Source organism: Chaetura pelagica, unplaced genomic scaffold (assembly GCF_000747805.2).
Source record: "Chaetura pelagica isolate M959 unplaced genomic scaffold, ChaPel_1.0 scaffold141, whole genome shotgun sequence".
In the NCBI taxonomy this organism is placed as follows: Eukaryota; Metazoa; Chordata; class Aves; order Apodiformes; family Apodidae; genus Chaetura; species Chaetura pelagica.
This window is the reverse complement of record NW_009952059.1, coordinates 1,512,767-1,531,670: the sequence shown is the minus strand read 5'-3', so window position 1 is coordinate 1,531,670 and position 18,904 is coordinate 1,512,767. Positions and strand designations below refer to the sequence as shown.

The window sequence follows — 18,904 nt, the reverse complement described above, 5'->3', positions numbered from 1 at the left end:
GACATAGACTAACTGGTGTCAAACGAATGTTTGCATATCTTAGTTTCCAGAAGCAGTAAGTACAATCCAATTGCCTATTTAAAAGCTCAGATTCTCCACATTAAGAAGTGTTTTTAGCAGAACAAGAGTGTGGCTTCATTTACCTGTAGTAACTCAAAGTAGTGCAAACAGTGATAGACTGGGATAAGCATGAGTCGTGGGAGGACGTATCGGACAGCTTCTTTAAAGCCCTCAGCAGTAGACTGAAAAGGAAAAATAAACAGGGTTACTTACATCAAAACACTCTAAACCAGACTAGACAAGGCCCTGAAGGTAGCACTGCTTTGAGCAAGATGGTTGAGCTGGACACATCCAGGCTGTCCCTTCCAATCTACATTACTCTGTGCCTACATGTAGTAGTAGTAAGGAAGGCAAAGTTTGCAAATATATTTCTGTATAATTTCTGTAAGATTTAGAGACACATCAATGCTCTGACATCAGGCAAACAGAACCTGTGAACACCCTCTCTTCCAGGCACTGCAAACACCCTTTTCCATCAACAGCTTTGGGTGGATTTTGATGCATCCTCACAGCTCTGAGAACAACACCCCTAAGCCCCACAAATTCTGGCACAATCTGCCTAACCAGTTGGATGGGCCATATTTTTGCTAGAAGTAGCAAATCAAATACAGAAGTTAGAGGACCAGGTTATCCACTAGTCATTTTATAAGCATCCTTTCATTCACACAGAGGGGCTCCTACCACCACCTCCAGTATCTTTGTGTTTCAGCACTGTCTGCACAACTCAATTAAAAGCATCAGTTCAAGGTGAAAACACCTAAAAATTATGCCCTGTCCATGGCCAAGCTGCACGCTTTGTTCTCCACTCAACAACTGCATCCCAGGAATATATTTTGAGCAAAGCTCATACCTATTTCCAAAATAACATGCTTTACCCTGGGTCACTGTTTGCTGCAGAATTTAAAGAAAATCCTGCAGTGTTAAAAACCAGCCAGGACTCCCTTACAATCTAATAAAAACTTGTCACCAACTCCACTCCCTTCCTTTCCTCCCAGCTGTGTATGCTGTGCTTTAACTTACACCCCATATACCACAGAAATACAGAGGTCTCATCAAGTACTGAAGAATTTTGTTAGTATCTCTTTCTCCCTCAGAATCTGAGAATCCCAACTTGATGACTTAAAAAATTAGTTAGAAATCTTTTATCATTCCCAGCAGTTAACTAACACATTAATTCACGCTGTAAGGTGAGCAGAGATTTTCTAGAGGATGGTGAAATTCCTTCTACCTTCCATACCAAGATACCTATTGAACAGGAACTGAATTACCTGATCTCCCTTGTCCAAATGACCTCTTCCCTTCTTTGAGATTTCTGGCTGCATCTCTCTGCAATTGCCAGGGACAGCTCATATACATCCCTGGCCCAGAGCTTGGACCTCTGCCTTCACTCCACAGCTTGGAGAAGAGGTGTGAAGGAACATCCCTAGGAAAGCCCATGCCTTTCTTGGCAAGGCAAGTCAGAAAGGAGGCCAAATTCACTGTGAAATGACTCAATTCCCATTTCAGTCTGTAACAGAGCTCTGGGCTTTAAATCTGCTAGGGAGGAGGACAAAGGCCTTACTTCATTCACCAAGTAGTATTTAAGAGTGAGATGGAGATGATGTAGCTTCCCAAGCACTCAGAGCTTAAGAAGAAACACCCACAGTGAAGGAATGGCTCAGAGGAACCTCAGTTTGCAGAGCCCTGGGCCCCAGTTCACTGTACAAACCCAGTGCTGCTATGACGGGTTTAGCTGGGAGCACCACTGACCGCACGCTCGCTCAGCAGCTTCTCTGGGCGGATTTCTGAGCACAGGCTTGGTCTTCTGAGCAGCAGCAGGCTTGACCAGATCTGCCATGTTGGCAGAAGGAAGTAATGAAAAAATATATTAAAAAATTGTCTTGCTGGAGAGTCCTATTACATACATGGTTCAAGGAAAGCTGCCAGTCCCAGCCCCAACACCAAATAAGAGGGCTTAAGGTGGGTAAAGAAGAAAGCGGAAATGTCCCGCCTGGGTGGCAGTGTTTGGCATGACAAAGCACAACAGAAACAGAAATGACAGGTATGAGAGGTCACCCTTTGTTCTGAAGCAAGGGAGTCCGATTTCAGGGCAAAAAAAAATATGGCAGAAGACTCATGGACAGGTCAGATCTGTGTCCAGTTTTGACAAGAACAGGCAGAGTCCAAACAACTTACACTGAAAGATCAGAATCCAGAGGATTTCTTCCTCAGTAGAAAGTAGAGTTACTGACAAAATCCAAACCTTTGAAACATAAGAACTAAAGCAGCTCAGTACTTCTCATTGTCACTCACCTGGAAGTGGAGAGCAACAGCAGGTTTTGCCATTAGGTTGTTAAAATGCTCATGAAATTGTGGAGACAGAATATCCTGGGACAAAGTTTCATATGGATCAAAGGCTTGCTCCTAAAGAAACACAGGTAATTACATAAACACATGAAGGATGCAAGGAATTTCTGCTCCAGCTGTACAATTAATTCCTTTAATAAGCTGATACACAAGTGGAACTTTTCAAGAAAAGATCAATTTTGCAACACAAATATTCAGTAAACCACAAACCATTTTCACTTCCAAATTTTAAATTCATACAACGTTTTCTCAGCATTCCTCAATCTCACCGTGCTCATCATCAACACAAACTGCTTTACTGAAGCACTGGGAACCAAGAAAAGTTGTTGCTTTCAGCCCAGCCACATTTCACAAAGAATGGCAATTTACCTCCAATTTACCAGTAAGGAAAGAGGTGCAGGTGAAGTGACACTGCAGAGGAACTTTGGAGACTGTCACCAGGAGGCATTGCTGTACCCCTATCAGGAGTTTTTTCCCTATGAGAACAGTTGGACATTGGAATAATCTCCCCAGGGAAGTAGTGGATTCCCCAACATTGGAGACTTTGAAGGCTCAGCTTGACAAGGTGCTGAAACATCTTGTTTAAACTGTGTTTCTACCTAGAAAGGGTAGACCAGATGATCCTTGAGGACCCTTCCAACCTGGCTTTTTCTGGTTCTATGATTTCAGAATACAGCACATCAGAAGGGTCACTCATAAGCCCTGGACTTCTGCACACTGTTCTGGCCACTCCATAAAGCTGAGGAGATCTCCCCCTCTGGGACAAAGCAGCTAGCCTGAAAGTCTCAAGGAAAGTCCTCTAATGACACCAAGAGTTTCAGGTGCAAATATCTGGTTGGTGTCTCTGGCTGTGATCCTGTAATATCATCCACAGCAGGATGGGATGAAAACCTGACCGCACATGAATCTCTGCAGGACTAATTTATGGCTGCTCTTAGATCACCTGCTCTGGAGCCTGCCAGGCTGAGCCTGAGTCTCTGCAGATTCACTGGGCTGAATCACTCATGAATCACTGGGTTATCCGGTGCTGATGGCTCTGTGCCCAGAATAAGCACATACCTCTTTCCACCTTAATGCAGAACGTCTTGACAGAACTTGGGAGTACCAAACTCCTCAAAGACTCGTTGGAACGCTGAGATAAAGTCTCAAGCCTTCCATCTGTAGAGGGCCCAGGGGATTTCCTACCTTACTCACTGAGCAGCTGCAACTCAAGTCTCTGTGGGGAGGAGAGGCACTGAATGCACTCTCCTTTCACATGCAAATTGAAATCATCACTCTCAGCCCTTCTCATCAAGTCCGAATCATCGCTGTCCATTGGCATTAGATTGTATCTGGGAGGGGGGATGAATGGGGGGAAGGTTTGGCACTTCAGCCACAGCAGCTGAAGACAAAATGCTGAAACACTAAGTGAACAGCCTGATTTTCTTGAGCAGAACCTGAGCCCATGTACACTTTTTTTTCTCTCAATATACTCCACTCCTGCCCACTACCTGCAGGCACACAACAAGGAGTTCTTCTTTTACAATGCCCAAATTAAAGCCAGGGGGTAATAATACTGCACCTACAGCTTCTTATTCTATTAGCCAAGGGGAAAAAAAAAAAAAAGGAGATAACCCTCTGCAGAAGCAGTAAGTCAGCCATGGGGTGTGGGTCCAGCTGCATCCAGGGGCAGGAAGCACAGCTGGGGAGATGGCAGCAGCTGCTCCAGGGCTCTGTCCTCCCCACGGCAGGACAAGCAGAAGGCAGGGCTAGAACTCCTGCCCAAAATGTAACCTGGCATGCAAATCCACTGGGGGAGCCAGATCAACACAGCTTTATTCTGTGCTGTCTTTTCCAATTTTTTTACTGCACTTCTGAAGCGTTTTGAGTTTATTCCACTCAGACTTATAGGAAGTATTTCGAGTTTTGGGGTTGTTGGGGTTTTTTTTGGAAGACAAGACTGAAACAAACTGCATTAGCTATTTCCTCCAAGAAAGTACTTTTTTAAAAACCATGGTTTTTACACCTGCAATGTTGCAGATGTTACTGAAATACAGAGAAGTTAACTTGATGCCCATGTAAGTGATCTAAAAAGCAGCACATTTCTGCCTTGGTCTCTGTACATTTCAGCCCCTTTTTGCACCAGTTTCCATCTTTTTTTGCTTTGTGGATACCTAAAGCTTCTCCTATGGAAACAAATACCAGCTTAACAAATCTACACACTCCTGATAATAACCTTGCTTTATTAGCTGCCTTTTGAAGACCACTTCAAACTAGGCACAAAGACCCTCTGCCCCCAGCTCTGAGGTTCTCCTGCCATTAAAGAAATGATTCAAGGCAATCAAATTACCACCGATAACTTTTTTTACCAGCATATTAACAAATACCCATCTCCCACTCATTTGTGTCAGGAATCAAGTTTTTAAATTCCCTCTACATCTGGAAAAAACAGTTTCATTTTCCCCATAATTCTATATTTCAAAACCACCACAAGATTTATGTTAAAAACTTCCAGGGAACTGATGCAGAAAAACAGACAAAGCAGGAAGATTCCAGCTTGCAAGGGTTGTTTGTTTTTAATTATCCTTTAAATAAGTTGAAGGACCTTAATAATGGAAACATTAAGGGAACAAGCCTGGCAGTTGAGATAGGCAGAGTAAATAAACACTTCACCTTCATATCTCTAACGATCCCTTTTGCAAATACTCACAGAAAGAGGATCTCAACATGTGAGATGATCAAACAGCTTAGTTATTAAGAATGTCTTGCTCTGTATTAACTAAATCATTAAATTCAAACTCACTTCCTGCATAAAAAGGAATAATTTGTTCTTCATCTCCTATTTTAAGTTTTTCAGTTCATGAAAATCAGGTGAGAATTTTACTCACCAAAAAGGATTTTTTCCTCTTAGGAGCACACGATGCTGAAGAGCAGCTTTTGCAATAAACTGATATGTATGCTTTCCAGGATTGAGCTGTATTATTTCAAATTTTAAGACTTTTTTTCAATTTTAACCTAATATCTACTTTAAATCACTGTTCAAATGCTTCTCCCTATCATATAGACAGTTATGTTTTAGTAACTTAAGAGCTAAGACCCTGTCAACTGGACTTTTCTACTGATAGGTCATGTGAGTGGCTTCCTGAAGCAATGCCAGGAAAATTTTATCTTTATGGCATAATCATAAGTGAGTGGCATATGGGCTGAAGGACCCATATTCTTCACACCCACAAAAATGTCATCGTTTTCTAAATGGTGTGTTCATGCAGGCTTCACATTTAAAAACCTGAATATAAGTAAAAACAGACTGAAATTGTTACTGGCTGTAATTTTCCTTATAAACGTCATCATTTTAAGATAAAAAGCATAAACTTCACATTCATTCATCATGTGGTTCATCTGAGATAATCTCTCAGGCCAGAATGTCTCATTTGACTTCCCCTGTCACACAGTCCACGTGGTTTACATGATGACTCTTACGTTTTGGCTCAGAAAACTGGGCTCAATGCACCTCTCAAGAAAAAGCAGACTCCATTTAATGTGTTCAAAGAGAGCAAAAGCTCCCCACCTACCCTGGGAATTGGTTCCAAGAGTTAGCTCCCCTGAGAGTTAAAAAGCTGTGAGGTACTGCTAAGCTGAACTGTCTGCTTGCCTTTCAGATGTTGCTTCCTTGCTGTGCACCTCTCTGCTGAGCTCCAGTCATTTGCACTCTGCTTTTAGGCCATGAAGGTATCTGTAAACCTATCCTGTTTTGACTAACCTAAGCTCTACTTCACCATAAAGAACTTCATCAAGAACTTTACTTTTGTGACTGCTTCTGTAGTCCTTCCAGTATGTCAATGCCCATTGAAAAAAACTCCAAACAACCTGGCAGCAATTCCTTCTGTCCCAGTATGAGCCACACCAAATCCATCTGCAGTGTCTTCCTTTATGGCTACTCTTCAATATTTATTTTATAGACCAGTGGGTACCAACAGCACTGTTGCTACAACACTAAACACTAAGTCTGTGTTTAGTCAAGTGTGTTTTGATCCTTAATTCCTTCCCAGAGCCACTGCTTGGCAGAGATTTCCCACTCCAGATTTGTAACAATGCCTTTGCTTGACTTCAGAACGTCTTTTGTTTGTGTCAGCTCTCTGTCCAAAGCAATAGAGTCATTCATCTTGCAGACCTATGTCCAACTGCTCTGATTTTTGAGTAGCCCTGGGGCTGACAGCAATGCCTACAAAGATCACAGCACCTTTCTTTCAGTAGTCAATCCCAGGCAACTACTTTTCAAATCCCTACAGGATCGTGGCAACAAATTCCCACTCTGAAATAAGCTTTGTGCTTACCTGCTTGATATAGGTTCTGTGACAGGTAGAAAACACTAAACCAACATATTACAACTGCAAATTTATTGAAGATACCAGAGTCATGACCAAAAGTTGACTAAGAAAATAAAACAGTGATTTTGAAAAAAACCAACAAAACCCAACTAAACACTGTACCTCTGCCAGGTCCTCGAAGCAGCTGCCAGCCAGAGGATGAGGACTACTTTCATCAGTCATTTCAACAGTATCCTCAATCAGTCCTAAAAGCTTCACTGTCAACTCATGAATATCTGAAATGTTGCTGAATATCACGTCGATATCCTGCAAACAGAAAACGTAATTTAGGAGCATCTGGAAGGATTTCTTTTGCTTTTGGAAATACAGGAGCATTTTTCATGAGGTAAATGGAGAAGTCAACCGAAAGGTAGAAGAAAGTTACATTCTGAGGTCTTTCCAGCCCTGCAGACTTGCCTGGGCACATCCAGGCTTGCCCAGTTCTCACCCCAGGGAAAGCAAGGACTCCATCCTTCCCAGCTGGAGTGGCAATCCCAGCATAGGCTGCTCAGGGCTTGGGACAGAAGCACTTGGCCTCTTCAGCCACAATTCACAGCTGTTATTTTCCCCACTTCTGATTCTTGTCTCTCAGAACACAACAGGAAGGAGGCAATTTAAAGCACCTTCAAGGTCAGACCTAAACCTCCGGTAAAACTAAACCAGCTAATGGCTACTTTAGCAGAATCCTACCTGGGAACAGAGGAGGAATGGACAACTCCCTTTTCTAAATTCTGCTTTTAGATTTTTTTTCAAATCCATACACCACAAACACACCCAACGAGGCAGACCCCTGCCCTATGACCTGCATTCTTCTTCAGCCCTCTCTGAAACACACTCCTCTGCCTCAACCTAACACTGTAGAGCTTGCCTGACCTCCTGCCAGCGCCAGGACCACAGCAATCTCTTTGTGGGGACAAGCAGCCTTGAAATCTCTCATAACTGTTCCCACATAACAAAAAGAATATTCCTTGGCTCCAAAACAACTCTTTTCTCCTTCCATCATCTTAGCTTGAATTCTGTCCCCAGATTTGCACAGCTCTCCAGTACTTATCAGCTACTGAGGAACCTCCACACCCAGATGGAATGGGAACGTCTTCTGCTGTTCCTCTTTTTAACCTGCTGGTATCACCTGAGAATCCCAGTTCAGGTTCTGCTGGCCTGGTCCCTTTCTCCTTCTTCCCACAGGAAGGATTCACTAATCTCTCATTATCACTTCTCTTACAAGACCTGTGCTTCCTTTTTAGACTCCAGCATCCTACCAACAGAATGTGCCACACATACAATTTCTATCAAATATTTTCATTATGTCTCACATACAGATTCCCTCCACAGTCACTCCCACATTAAAGAATCCAGAGCCAGGGAGCTATTTTACTTGTACTTTCTGCAGATGGGGGTGCCCTGGGGTAGACTTCAAACTTCAGTTCAAGCATTCATCTGCACTCACTGTACATTCAGGTAGGTAACACTTTTTTTTTGTGTTAAACACAAGTGTAACTACTACCTCCATGACCAAAGGCCTCCAGCTACTGCTGCCATCTGACAGGGAATTGTGCCCATTAAGCCTCACTCTGAGAGCAGCACTCTCCATACTATTAATGGCAAGTCCTCCCTTTTATTTCATAGACAATCAACACTCATTATGTACTGACACACGATAAATCAAATTTAATTTTACCTCCAACGCAGTTAATGTGAAATCAATATCTTATGGCTGCTAATGGAGCAACCAGCACAAGGGCATCAATAACCTACTCAGGGACTTACATTAGGTGTGAACAGTTTTCTGTTTGATAGGAAAGCTTCCCGAAATACTTTTATGATCAGATTCAGCTCCCGCAGATACTGCCTTTCTTCTGCAATTTCATTTCTCACTAGGTCATAGTAGTTGAGCTCCCCAGAAGAAGAGGGCTCGTCTTCACAGAGAGAAACCAAACCAATGTCATCCTGGTCAAACATGTCCATCAAAACCTAGCAAAAGAAATTTAAAAAAAATTACATGCAAGTCTGGGTTACACTTGGCTCATGCTCAGCTACTTCGATGTGTTCAGCTAAATCCTTTGAGCTTTTAATACAATACTTTCTGTGATCACTTTCACAAGGGAGTAATATTTAGACTTTGGCAGCAGAAGGCTGGATCAGTTGCCAAAGCCATTTTCCCCTTTATAAGTTAGTATGACCTAGAAAACAAGTCACAATTCACACAGAACCAACTTTGAAAAGAAGGCATCTTGCATCAGCCTCTGACAAAACCCTCCTGATAAAGATAAAATTAAACCAAAACCTCTCTCATTTTTTTGAGGATAAAAACTAAATGTCTTTTCTGTATTATAAAGAAGGAAAGAGCTGCCATGACAAAGGGACATCAGGAGGATGGTAACACAGCTCAGAAATAAAGGACAGCACCATCTTCTGTCCTTACATTGTGCTTAAGTATTAACCCTGTTCCAAAATGTAACAGGCTTAACTTGCACTTAAGTCTTTACTGAGACAGGTCTGGCACAACACAGAGAGAAGCCTCTGCATGTAATTCCAGTCTCTCCCTCTTATCCCTTTGGATATAGCTAAAAAAAAAAAGAAATAAAAAAATCACCTCTAGTATCTCCCTTTGTATCTGTCCAAAAAGACCATTTTAATGCCAACTCCTCACCTTATCAGCACACATCGATACTTTAATGTCCTGCTGGGAGATCTCAAAGTGTCGGATGTTGAAAACATAGTTTCCAGCTAGTTTTAAAATGTCAGCTGAGATGTATTCCAAGACAGCCACAATATAGAGCGAGACGTGGTAGTCTACCTTATAACCTAGGACCTCCTGCAAATTGAAAACATGAGAGAGAAAAAAATGCTACTTATTCCAGAAATCCAGGAAAAATTAAAATTAACACATCGACTTTTCTACAAAATTACCTTGTTGATAATTCACAGGAAAAGTGACAGGCAAGGCAAAGGACATCAAATGGAAATGTGATTAGCGGCCTCAAAGGAAGTGCCTGCAAAAACCTCCTTGTGCTATTTTGCCATATAGTGATAGTGGAAAAGCTATAGAGCTTCCAATAATACTTCTTCTAAAAATGAGGGTCCTAAAAAGAAGGTTCCTTCAAGGAAGGGACCCCGTTCACTGGAACCCCTCTTGTACCTACATTTCAGTCTGTGTCTACCTATACCCATTGCAGGACTCTGGCCTGAATCCAGACTCTTCAGGAAAGAGCAAGATTCATTTTGAATTTGCCTTAATGGAAAATGAAACTACAGACTGCGTGTTCAACCTGTCACCTACTGCCACCCATCTTAGTCCAAGCATTTGGCTGAACAACTCAGCGATCCTCGCATTACGTAAAGTAATTAAGCTTCAATAATTAAAGTCTGAACAGAAAAAAAACCCAACAAACCAGCAACAAAGCAGGATTAACACTGCACTTTCTTCTTGTGATACATGCCCCACGTCTGCAGAGCATCAATCATGTGGCTTCTTATTTATGACAGGGTCATCAGGAATAAAGACAGGTAAGTTCATGCATTTGAGTAAGGTAGTCTTATTACATTTTGATGCACCTTCTAAAAATTACATTATCTACCTATGTCCACACACTTCTAAAACGGAATTCATAAAAGAAAGCTAGTGGTGTCTAAGAATGTCTTATTTAAGTTTTCTGCCCTAAAATCTCTTCCCCTCTCATTAGCTGTCACAAACTGAGACACTGTATAGAAGAACACAGTGACTAAACCTGAAAAAATGCTTTAATTTCTGCTTATGCTTGAGTATTGGTTTCCCAGTGCAGCCAGAAACTCTGGTGCAACAAGGTCACCACTGAAGAAAAGCATTTTTTTGAGCTATGAACGAAAACCCAAAATTGATAGAAAAAAGAAGTATCAAAAAAAGAGCAGTGTTTGAATCAGCCTCGATCTATTGATTCAGCACTGGTCCAAAAAGAGATTAAACACTGATCTAGAAATCAGAGTACTGTTCTACCATGTGAAAACAACTCTACAGGGCACAGTGTGACTAATGCTGTGTGACACTGAATCCTGACTGTGAGCAAGGAGCTGGATACCTGTTAAAAATGACATGACATACAACAACAGAGCTGGCCACTCTCCTCCTCCAAACCCACCAACAATAGAGTTTGTATTTGCCCCTTTGTTACACCTTTGAAGATCTCTTGATTTTAAACCCATGGCATCAGTGACAGTAACTAGGAGGACACTGATACATATCTTAGTTTACAGTATACAGGGAACAGGATCTACTTGTTCTCTCTTCAATTTTGGCTTCTGCAGCACTTTGAAACAAGTAAGTGTCAAAACAGTGCTACTGAAGCAGGTATAGTATTTGAGTTTGCTTAGGTTTTATTTGTGTTCAAGCCCAGGTTGGATGGGGCTTGGAGCAACCTGGTCTGGAAGGTGTCCCTGTCCATGCAGGGAGGGTTGGAACTGGATGATCTTTAGGGTCCCTCCCAACCCAAACCAGTCTGGGATTCTACATTAAAAACTAGCTAGTCATATTTCAAAGTAGAGGAATACATTTAACACACTAATGTCTAGAGCATGATGGCTTTAGGAACCCACATGTATTACACACTGCAATGTATTATTCATCCTGTTCTATGATGACTCTTTACTCTTTCAGCCAATATGAGAAACTTACCTGATTTCACACAAATTAAAGAAACACTTTAAAGGTTATGCTGGAGGGCAACAATACAGCTAGGGGTGTGTGGTGGGCAGAAACAGCAGCCACCAGGCTGTTGGTTTAAGTACCTTTAATAAAGGATGTATTTTGTCCACAGGAAGCAAGAGAGGGTTTCTTCTTTTTCTTTTCTCTATAGCAGACTGTGCATCAGCAATGGCCCACTTGTCTATGGGGTGAGGAAATGTCTTTTGAACACGCTCCTGTCCAAACACAGAGTGCACTGACATTAACCACAGTAATCAAAAAGAAGTTTAAAAAACAAAAACAAAACTGCAAATTACTTCCCCTGCAGTATAGACAATTATCCTCCTCCTCAGTGTTTGCAACACATTTCCCTAACTGTTCTCTCCTTATTACCAACTCCACTCTTTTCAATGATCCCAAGAACAACTTCTTCAAACCTCCTCAAATAACTCCTGCTCTAGGATCTTTACATCACAAGAGCAGCCTTCAAGAAACCTCAGCTGAGACCATGAGCCCCAAATATAAACAACATTGGGAAGTACTAAACAGTTTACAGTCTAAATGAAAATAAATAAGTTGATATTGTTCCTATTTCACAAAAAGTGTATCTTGCTCTACATCAGATCAAGTTTTTGGCAGAAATGTAAAACAAGTGCAGTATCTTCTGTTCTGGTTTGGTGGGTTTTTTGGTAGCAGGGGAAGGGCCCCAGGAGTGGCTCCAGTAAGAAGCTGAGAAGCTCCCCCTGCTCCAAAACCAGCCAAGGAGGCATGAGAGGGACAAAAGAACTGCTATAACACCTGAGCAGAGAAGCACTTGGGGGAGAAGAGCTGTGCAGGAGGAGGTGAGCTGAGCTGCTGGTGGTTGGTGAGGAAGAAGGGGAAGAAGGTGCCCAAGCAGAAGTTTCCCTGCAGTCCATGGGGAGATGGCAGCTGTGCCCTGCACTCATGGAGGAACGCAGTGGAACATTCCCTGAAGACACCAGGAAGGGTGAACTTGGCCACTGGGCTTGGATTTTGTGGCCAGAGGATTTGCTGCCTGGACTCTGATTATGCAGCTTTGGAAGCCCTCGGGCCAGGGAAGTTTGTTCCCGGAGCACCTGTGACTGTGGGAAGCCCAGGCTGGAACAGCTCCAGAGCTGATGGGAAGGACTCATGGAGGAGAGGTTGGTGGAGGACTCTGCCATGGGAGGGACCCCGTGGGGAAGCAGGGCAGGACTGTGAGGAATCCTTCTTCCTGAGGAGGAAGGAGCAGCAGGAGCCACCAGCCTGTGAACTGACTCTAAACCCCATCCCCATCCCCTGTGCCGCTGGGGGGAAGGAGGGAGAGAAACCGGGAACAAAGTGATTTGGGCCCGGGAAGAAGGGAGGGGTGGGGTAACATGTGCAAGCCCTGCTCTGGGTGTGTTTGATTAGTGTGAAATTAAATTATTATTTTTTCCCCAAATTCAGTCTGTTCTGCCTTAATCAGTGAAGAACCCTCCTTGTCCTTCGTCTCAACCCATGAGCTTTGTCCTCCTCATCCCAGAGTGTGTGTGTGGGGGGTTGAGTTGAGTGAGCAGCCACGGGGGGGGTTCTTTGTTGTCGTGTTGGGCCTAAACCACGACATAAATGGTGAGCCTGGCAGGACAGAGAGACAAGGAACCACGAGAATCTTCTAAAAGGGGCAGGGCTGTGATTCATGAGCAAGGCTGGCTGCAACACTTTGGACCCCAGCAGCCCAGGCAGGAGCATCTTCCCTGCTGCACAGGCAGGCACAGTGCCTGAAGCTTGCAGCCCCAACACCACAGTCAACTGTAGGTAGGATCAGGCCACTTTTATATAGATTCACATTTCAATAGGTGCTACAGGAACAGGTGAGGTGACCCCACCAGAAAGCTGCTTTGGGCAGCAGCCCCCCACTTCAGCAGCCCCCACCTAAACATGTGCAAGACCCCAACCTTGATTGCCATGAAGGTCTCCAGGCTTCCTGCTGCAGCCCCTGGGAGCTGCTGAAGTCAACGCTGTGAGGAGGAGTCTGAGCTGAACTCTGATGACTGAGCAAGTAACTTTGGGGAAAACAGGTTTTTTTAAGCCAGACAGCTGAGGGGGGAGCAGTGATCAGGGCCCACTGCCCTGCCCTTACTCCACTTGGCATTCCCAAGCAGGCATGCTGCCATTCCTGACCTTTGCTTTGGACCTGTAACCTGGGCCACGATAAGGCCTGTATGAGTATTAACTCTTAGAGAACTTTATATACAAGCTGAGAATAAAGGTTGAAACCCATGTCTGCCTTTGATTTTTGCACATACTCTGAAATTTAACAGGAGGCCAGAGATCATCTTAGAGGCAGCTTTTAAATATGTGCCTGTGGCCACTGAAGGCTCAGCTTTCTGCATCAGCTCCCCTGTGCCAGGTAAACACACGGTGACCTTTCCTCTTGGACAGCAGCCCAAAGCTCTGGGCTGGTTCACTGACATCAACTTCCCTTGAGATTCTACCAGGAGATCACTGGCAAAATGGAGGTAAATGTGGCATTCAACTGTCCTTCAACCCAACTCTGCACCTCAGGAGTAACACACCCCTTCTGTGCCTAGATTTATTGGTTCCCAGTGTTTTTTTGGGGACAATTTGGAAGGCTTTTTCTATTTATAAAACCTTCAGAATTCGAGATTTTTAGACATTGGTCTTGTAAATACTTGAGTATAATATTAAGCACAAACAGTTCCATTAACTCCAGGCTGTTATGTAAATATCTGCATGATAAACTTTAGAGATCACAGCTCTCATGTTTTTTCTTAGCAGCTAAAAGCAGCTGAGGAGCAGAGCCAAAAGCCTTCATTAGTGGATGCTGGATGCCTGCTGGCAATGCAATCACACCAACAACCCACAACACAAAACTGAATGCTAGTTCCCCTGCTCTGGAAGTCTGAATTTATTCATCTACAGAACAACAACGTTTTGGGGAACCTGTTACCACCATGTAGTTACCACTCTGTGTTTTTAAATTAAATAACTGTGACATTGCCAAGTGCAACAAAGTTTTACTATTCACAGCTTTAAAATGCCAACTATATTTAAAATCCAATACACAGGATTTAGTCTTTGCTGTGAGATTTGTAACCCCAGCTCAAAGAGCTGCCTGCAGTTCTGCACATGGTGACTTGTGGAGCACACATTTAACTACTGAAATTCTTAATTGATTTGTGACACAGGGTAATTTTATCTCATGACTCAGAAGCAGAAAACCAAGGACTTGGTGCTTAGAACAATCAGTGCTATCTCAAACTGCCCTGTGTGCTGAAGGGTTTGATCAGCAGGGAACTGGAAAAAGAGCATGGAATTTGTCAGCTCCACATCTAAAGTTCAAATCCCAACTCAAAGTAGTAACACTTCTGTGAGCTACTAAGGGACTATTAAATTTGGCTTTTATTTAGTCGTACTATAATCTTTATGCATCAATATTAAAAATACATTAATCATAAACCAAAAATTAATAATACATGAATTAACTCAGTGCTGAATAAAAGGTGATTGTTATATCAAACACAAAACTAAAACCCTTCAGGCAATTATTTTGTAAATATATAGATAACTATTTAATTTCCATGACACACAGAGAGAGTATTGGATGAGAACTTCATTTGGTTTAGGCTGAAAATCCTAGCCATATAGATTGATGTCAGATTAATACTCTACACAGCTATAATGGGTCCAAGCTACATGAAAGCACTTTCTCCCTCTAGACTGGCTCCTGAAGCACACTCCATTAAAGCCCTCACGTTGTAACTGATGACACAAAAGCAGACAGCTGCAATAATACAGGCTCCTCAGTGAGTTCAATAAAGTTCCAGGAACATACAACTCTATTCCCACAGCTGCACAATCCAGACCTAACAACAGTGAGCTTTCATTCCAGTATTTACTTTTTTTTCCTGTATATTTATGTCAAAGAGTAACAAAACTTGCACCACCCTTACATTCTTAAGTCCAAGGTGGATTTGAGCAGCAGAAAATCCTTCCAAGCAATCTGCATTTATAAAAATAATGCTGAAAGAAAAAATTCCTACTAGTTCTATTCTCAAGCCCTGGCTAGGAAAATAAGTTTCCAGTTAAGCTTGCTTTGTGCAATCTGAATGTTACGTGTTCTTTAAGCATTAACAAGCTTTGCTCTCCAGAATCACCCTTCTTAAACTTCAACCTGCTCAAAACATCTGAGTTCATCTTTGGGATTCTGCAAGCAAGCACTTGGTTTTCCAGTGTTTACTCTTACCTCTACATCTTGGACAGTCCGTGGCTGAGCAATACACAGTTTGTTTAGCAGCTGAAGTATTAACTCTTCAATGTAATAGAGGGAATCTTCTTTTGCTGAAAGGTTTGGGTGAACCTGTTGCTGCACCTGTCCAAAAGAATTAGAAGAATTAGGGTTTTGTTCCAAATTAAAGCTGTGCAGATGGAAGAATTAGTAGAAAAGCAGAGCAGCTCCGTAGTGCTGCAAATTTGCACATTTCCAGTAATTTCCCACAAGTTTTCCTATGTAGTTAAGATGGCAATTTGTCCTCCTACAAAGCTGGTGTCTGTTTAATTATAAACTAAGTGTTTAGCCTTTCTGGTGAAGAAAAAACTTCAAGCCAAGGCAGATTTCTGCAAACGAAGCAATGAAAACAATCAAGGTGGGTAATTCTGCAGTTATTCATCCACAGAATGAGTAACATCCAGTTGTGTTACTGACCTACCACTGTGAGGAAAGGAGCATGGACCCACCAGAGGAAAAGATTTAAAAAGAAAGGACATCAGGGTAAGAGAACTAACCAGTGTGGCAGGATGAATGAATGCACTGTTAAAAACCCGTGGCAATAAAGAACCATGGCCACAATACTAGAGGAGGGCTGGAACAACACTTTGAGGTGCCTTGGATCCAGAAAACCAACTAGGACATGAAATGCTGTCTGAGGCATGAGAGAGAGACAGAGATGTGAAACACACCAGAGAGTGAGATCTAAGGAAAAGTCCAAGTCAAAATACAAAGATGTCCCCCTTGGGTTGCTTCTCCCCAGAAAATGCACTGGGAGAAAAGCTGACTTCTACCTACCTCTGATGCAAGCAGGACAATGCCTTTTATCTCTCCTCATGAAGATTCATCACAGCTTTCATTGCCAAGGCAACCTCAGCATGTGCCTACACAAGCTAAAGGGCCACAACTGACTCACACTGGTCCAACATGGCTGTTTCCCTACTAAAACTTCCCCCAAACCAAACAACAACCTCACCTTAAAAAAAAAACAAACAAAAAACAAAAAACACGTTAAAAAAGCAGCACTTAAGAGTCAGTCCATACATGCAGTTTTCCCTGGCAGGTTCTCAATCAGGAAGGCACTCACTAGATCTTAAACCATAGTCAAAAGTTTTGTAAGTAATAAAATCCAGGGAAATTCCCTATTCTCTCCATACACACAATATGTTAATCACCTCAAAAAAGTCATCTTACATACTTACATTGGCATTTAGTACGTGGTTTCAAACACAAGACAGATGGATCAGTAGTTTCTCAGGGGAAGACAAGAACATTTTTGGGTCAATTCTGATCCTCTGAAACACAGGCAGCTCCTCCCTCCAAAGACCATGGATGAGTCCACCAACAGTGGGGGGCTCTGAGGGCTTCCACCAAATTAAGTAACTAATAATTTCATAGCAATACCTTGGAGGCACTCAATTTGCAGCCCTGGAGGCTTTTGTGAGCTGTGCAAAAACAAGACCAACAAGGAAGTAAGGTGTCTGGCTGGCTTCCTGCCCAGCCTGCTGCAGAGGATGGTGGGCAGAGCAACTCAGGGGCTGGAGCCACTACAAGGAACCGCTGCTCCACCTCCTGTTGTGCCACAGCCTGAAAAAACTGGGGGAACTGGGCTGTGCTTTGCCCCACACCTCCACATGAGAGGAAGAGCCAGGTCAGGAGAAAATGCGAAGATCCGTGGAGGGGAACACCAGAAGGGGCTGCTGCCATAAGGCTTCAACATCTTAGAAGCAGAGATGATGACCTGGAGGGAAAAGTCTAGCAATGCACTGCTCATAGATAGGGGAGCACAGACAGGGACCTTGTGTAGCAATTATGGGAATCCCCATGTCTCAGGGGAGTGGGAAGGGCAACACACGCTGAAAAGGTGAAAACATATACTGGTCCTGATGATATCAGAGTTTATAATTAAGGAATTACACAGTGGTGGTGAAGAGTGACTGCCAACCATGGGGCCTCCTGTGTGATACCCAGGGAGAGACACTCACATTTCTAGCGTTTCATTCTGCACTGGCATCCTTCCTCAAAAAGCATGGGAGAAGAAACACTTCACTAAGGCAGCTGGACTAAGATAGAAGGGAATACACATTCTGCTTCTAATCCAGCTGTCCAGTTCCACTGCAGAGTTTCTGTGCAGCCCTGCAAGTATCACTTAGTCTTCTGCATCTCTCCACTTCCTATAACTGTTGCAACAGCTGACCTGTATGCACAGTCATGTGGTACTGAAAGAAACAAACAAACCTCAAGAAAAGCAAAACCACTCCTTGAAAACACTTACTTAAGACTGCAGATTTTCAACAATAGTCAGTGCATTTCATGTTCTTCCTGAACGTGAGTTTAATTCACAAAACAATGGGAAGCCAGGAAGTGCTGAGTTAAGATCTCACCACGCATCTCATCTGCAAGCACTACTACAGTGAAAGCATTAGCTAGCTAACTAGGAAATGAGATTAAAGTATATTTCCCCTACAATGAACCCATAAAGATGCCCCACAGAAATGACAAGAACAGGAGCTGCAAGAAGATGAGAAAGGGAAGCTGTGCTCCCTGCAAGAGAAGGTGAGGAACATCAGTCTACTGCATCAGATCACAGCCATTTCCCTCCTCTCAGATGGGTCACTGGTTTTAAAAACAGACATCACTGCCACAAAGAACATGACTTCACCCTGTAACTCACTTCAGTTCCCAGGTCTAACCAGCTCATGCCATACCTTCCTCAGCTCTCTCAAGAGCAGGTGGGTATCTAAGAAGGCTGAGGAAAGCAGGGGAGCAGGCAGCCTTCTTCAAACACTGGCAGAGAATCCCAGCTCCAGACAACGAACAAACACAAGCAATGGAGTCAATTTTGCTTCCAAAAGAGTGAAACCAACAACAAAGCTCAACATTTCTTGCTTGAGACAACTCCTCCCAGAGGATTCAGAAATCAGATTCCGCTTGAAATGATACTGCCTGTAGCATCACACAAAGGTCCCAAAGGTACTCACACACTTCAAGAGAAGTTATTTTGACGCTGATGCCATTACTGAGAATGAACAAATTTCATAGCAAGACACTGATTTTCACAGCAAAACCAAAAGGCAGTTTTAAGAGCCATGCACCAGCTGATCAAATCAGGTGCCACTGTATCAAGGAGAGAACACATACTCTAACTCTTAAACATCATCCAGTCCCACCCCCTGCATGGGCAGGGACACTTCCCACCAGCCCAGGTTGCTCCAAGCCCCATCC

At 43.1% G+C, this 18,904-nt stretch overlaps 1 protein-coding gene across 1 annotated transcript in view; it reads right to left on the bottom strand.

Moving 5' to 3' along the window:
* The window catches only part of SOS2 (son of sevenless homolog 2 (Drosophila)), a 43,178-nt gene extending 24,798 nt beyond the window's left edge, over nt 1-18,380 (bottom strand). Inside the window, exons 1-8 of the mRNA XM_010004355.1 lie at nt 18,354-18,380; nt 15,659-15,784; nt 11,514-11,645; nt 9,403-9,567; nt 8,520-8,723; nt 6,876-7,019; nt 2,353-2,463; nt 144-242 (exon numbers count right to left, since the gene is read on the bottom strand). Of these exons, the coding sequence (XP_010002657.1) occupies nt 144-242; nt 2,353-2,463; nt 6,876-7,019; nt 8,520-8,723; nt 9,403-9,567; nt 11,514-11,645; nt 15,659-15,784; nt 18,354-18,380 (1,008 nt within the window). The remainder of the gene's footprint in view (nt 1-143; nt 243-2,352; nt 2,464-6,875; nt 7,020-8,519; nt 8,724-9,402; nt 9,568-11,513; nt 11,646-15,658; nt 15,785-18,353) is intronic.
* Between the last annotated feature and the right edge of the window lie 524 nt (nt 18,381-18,904).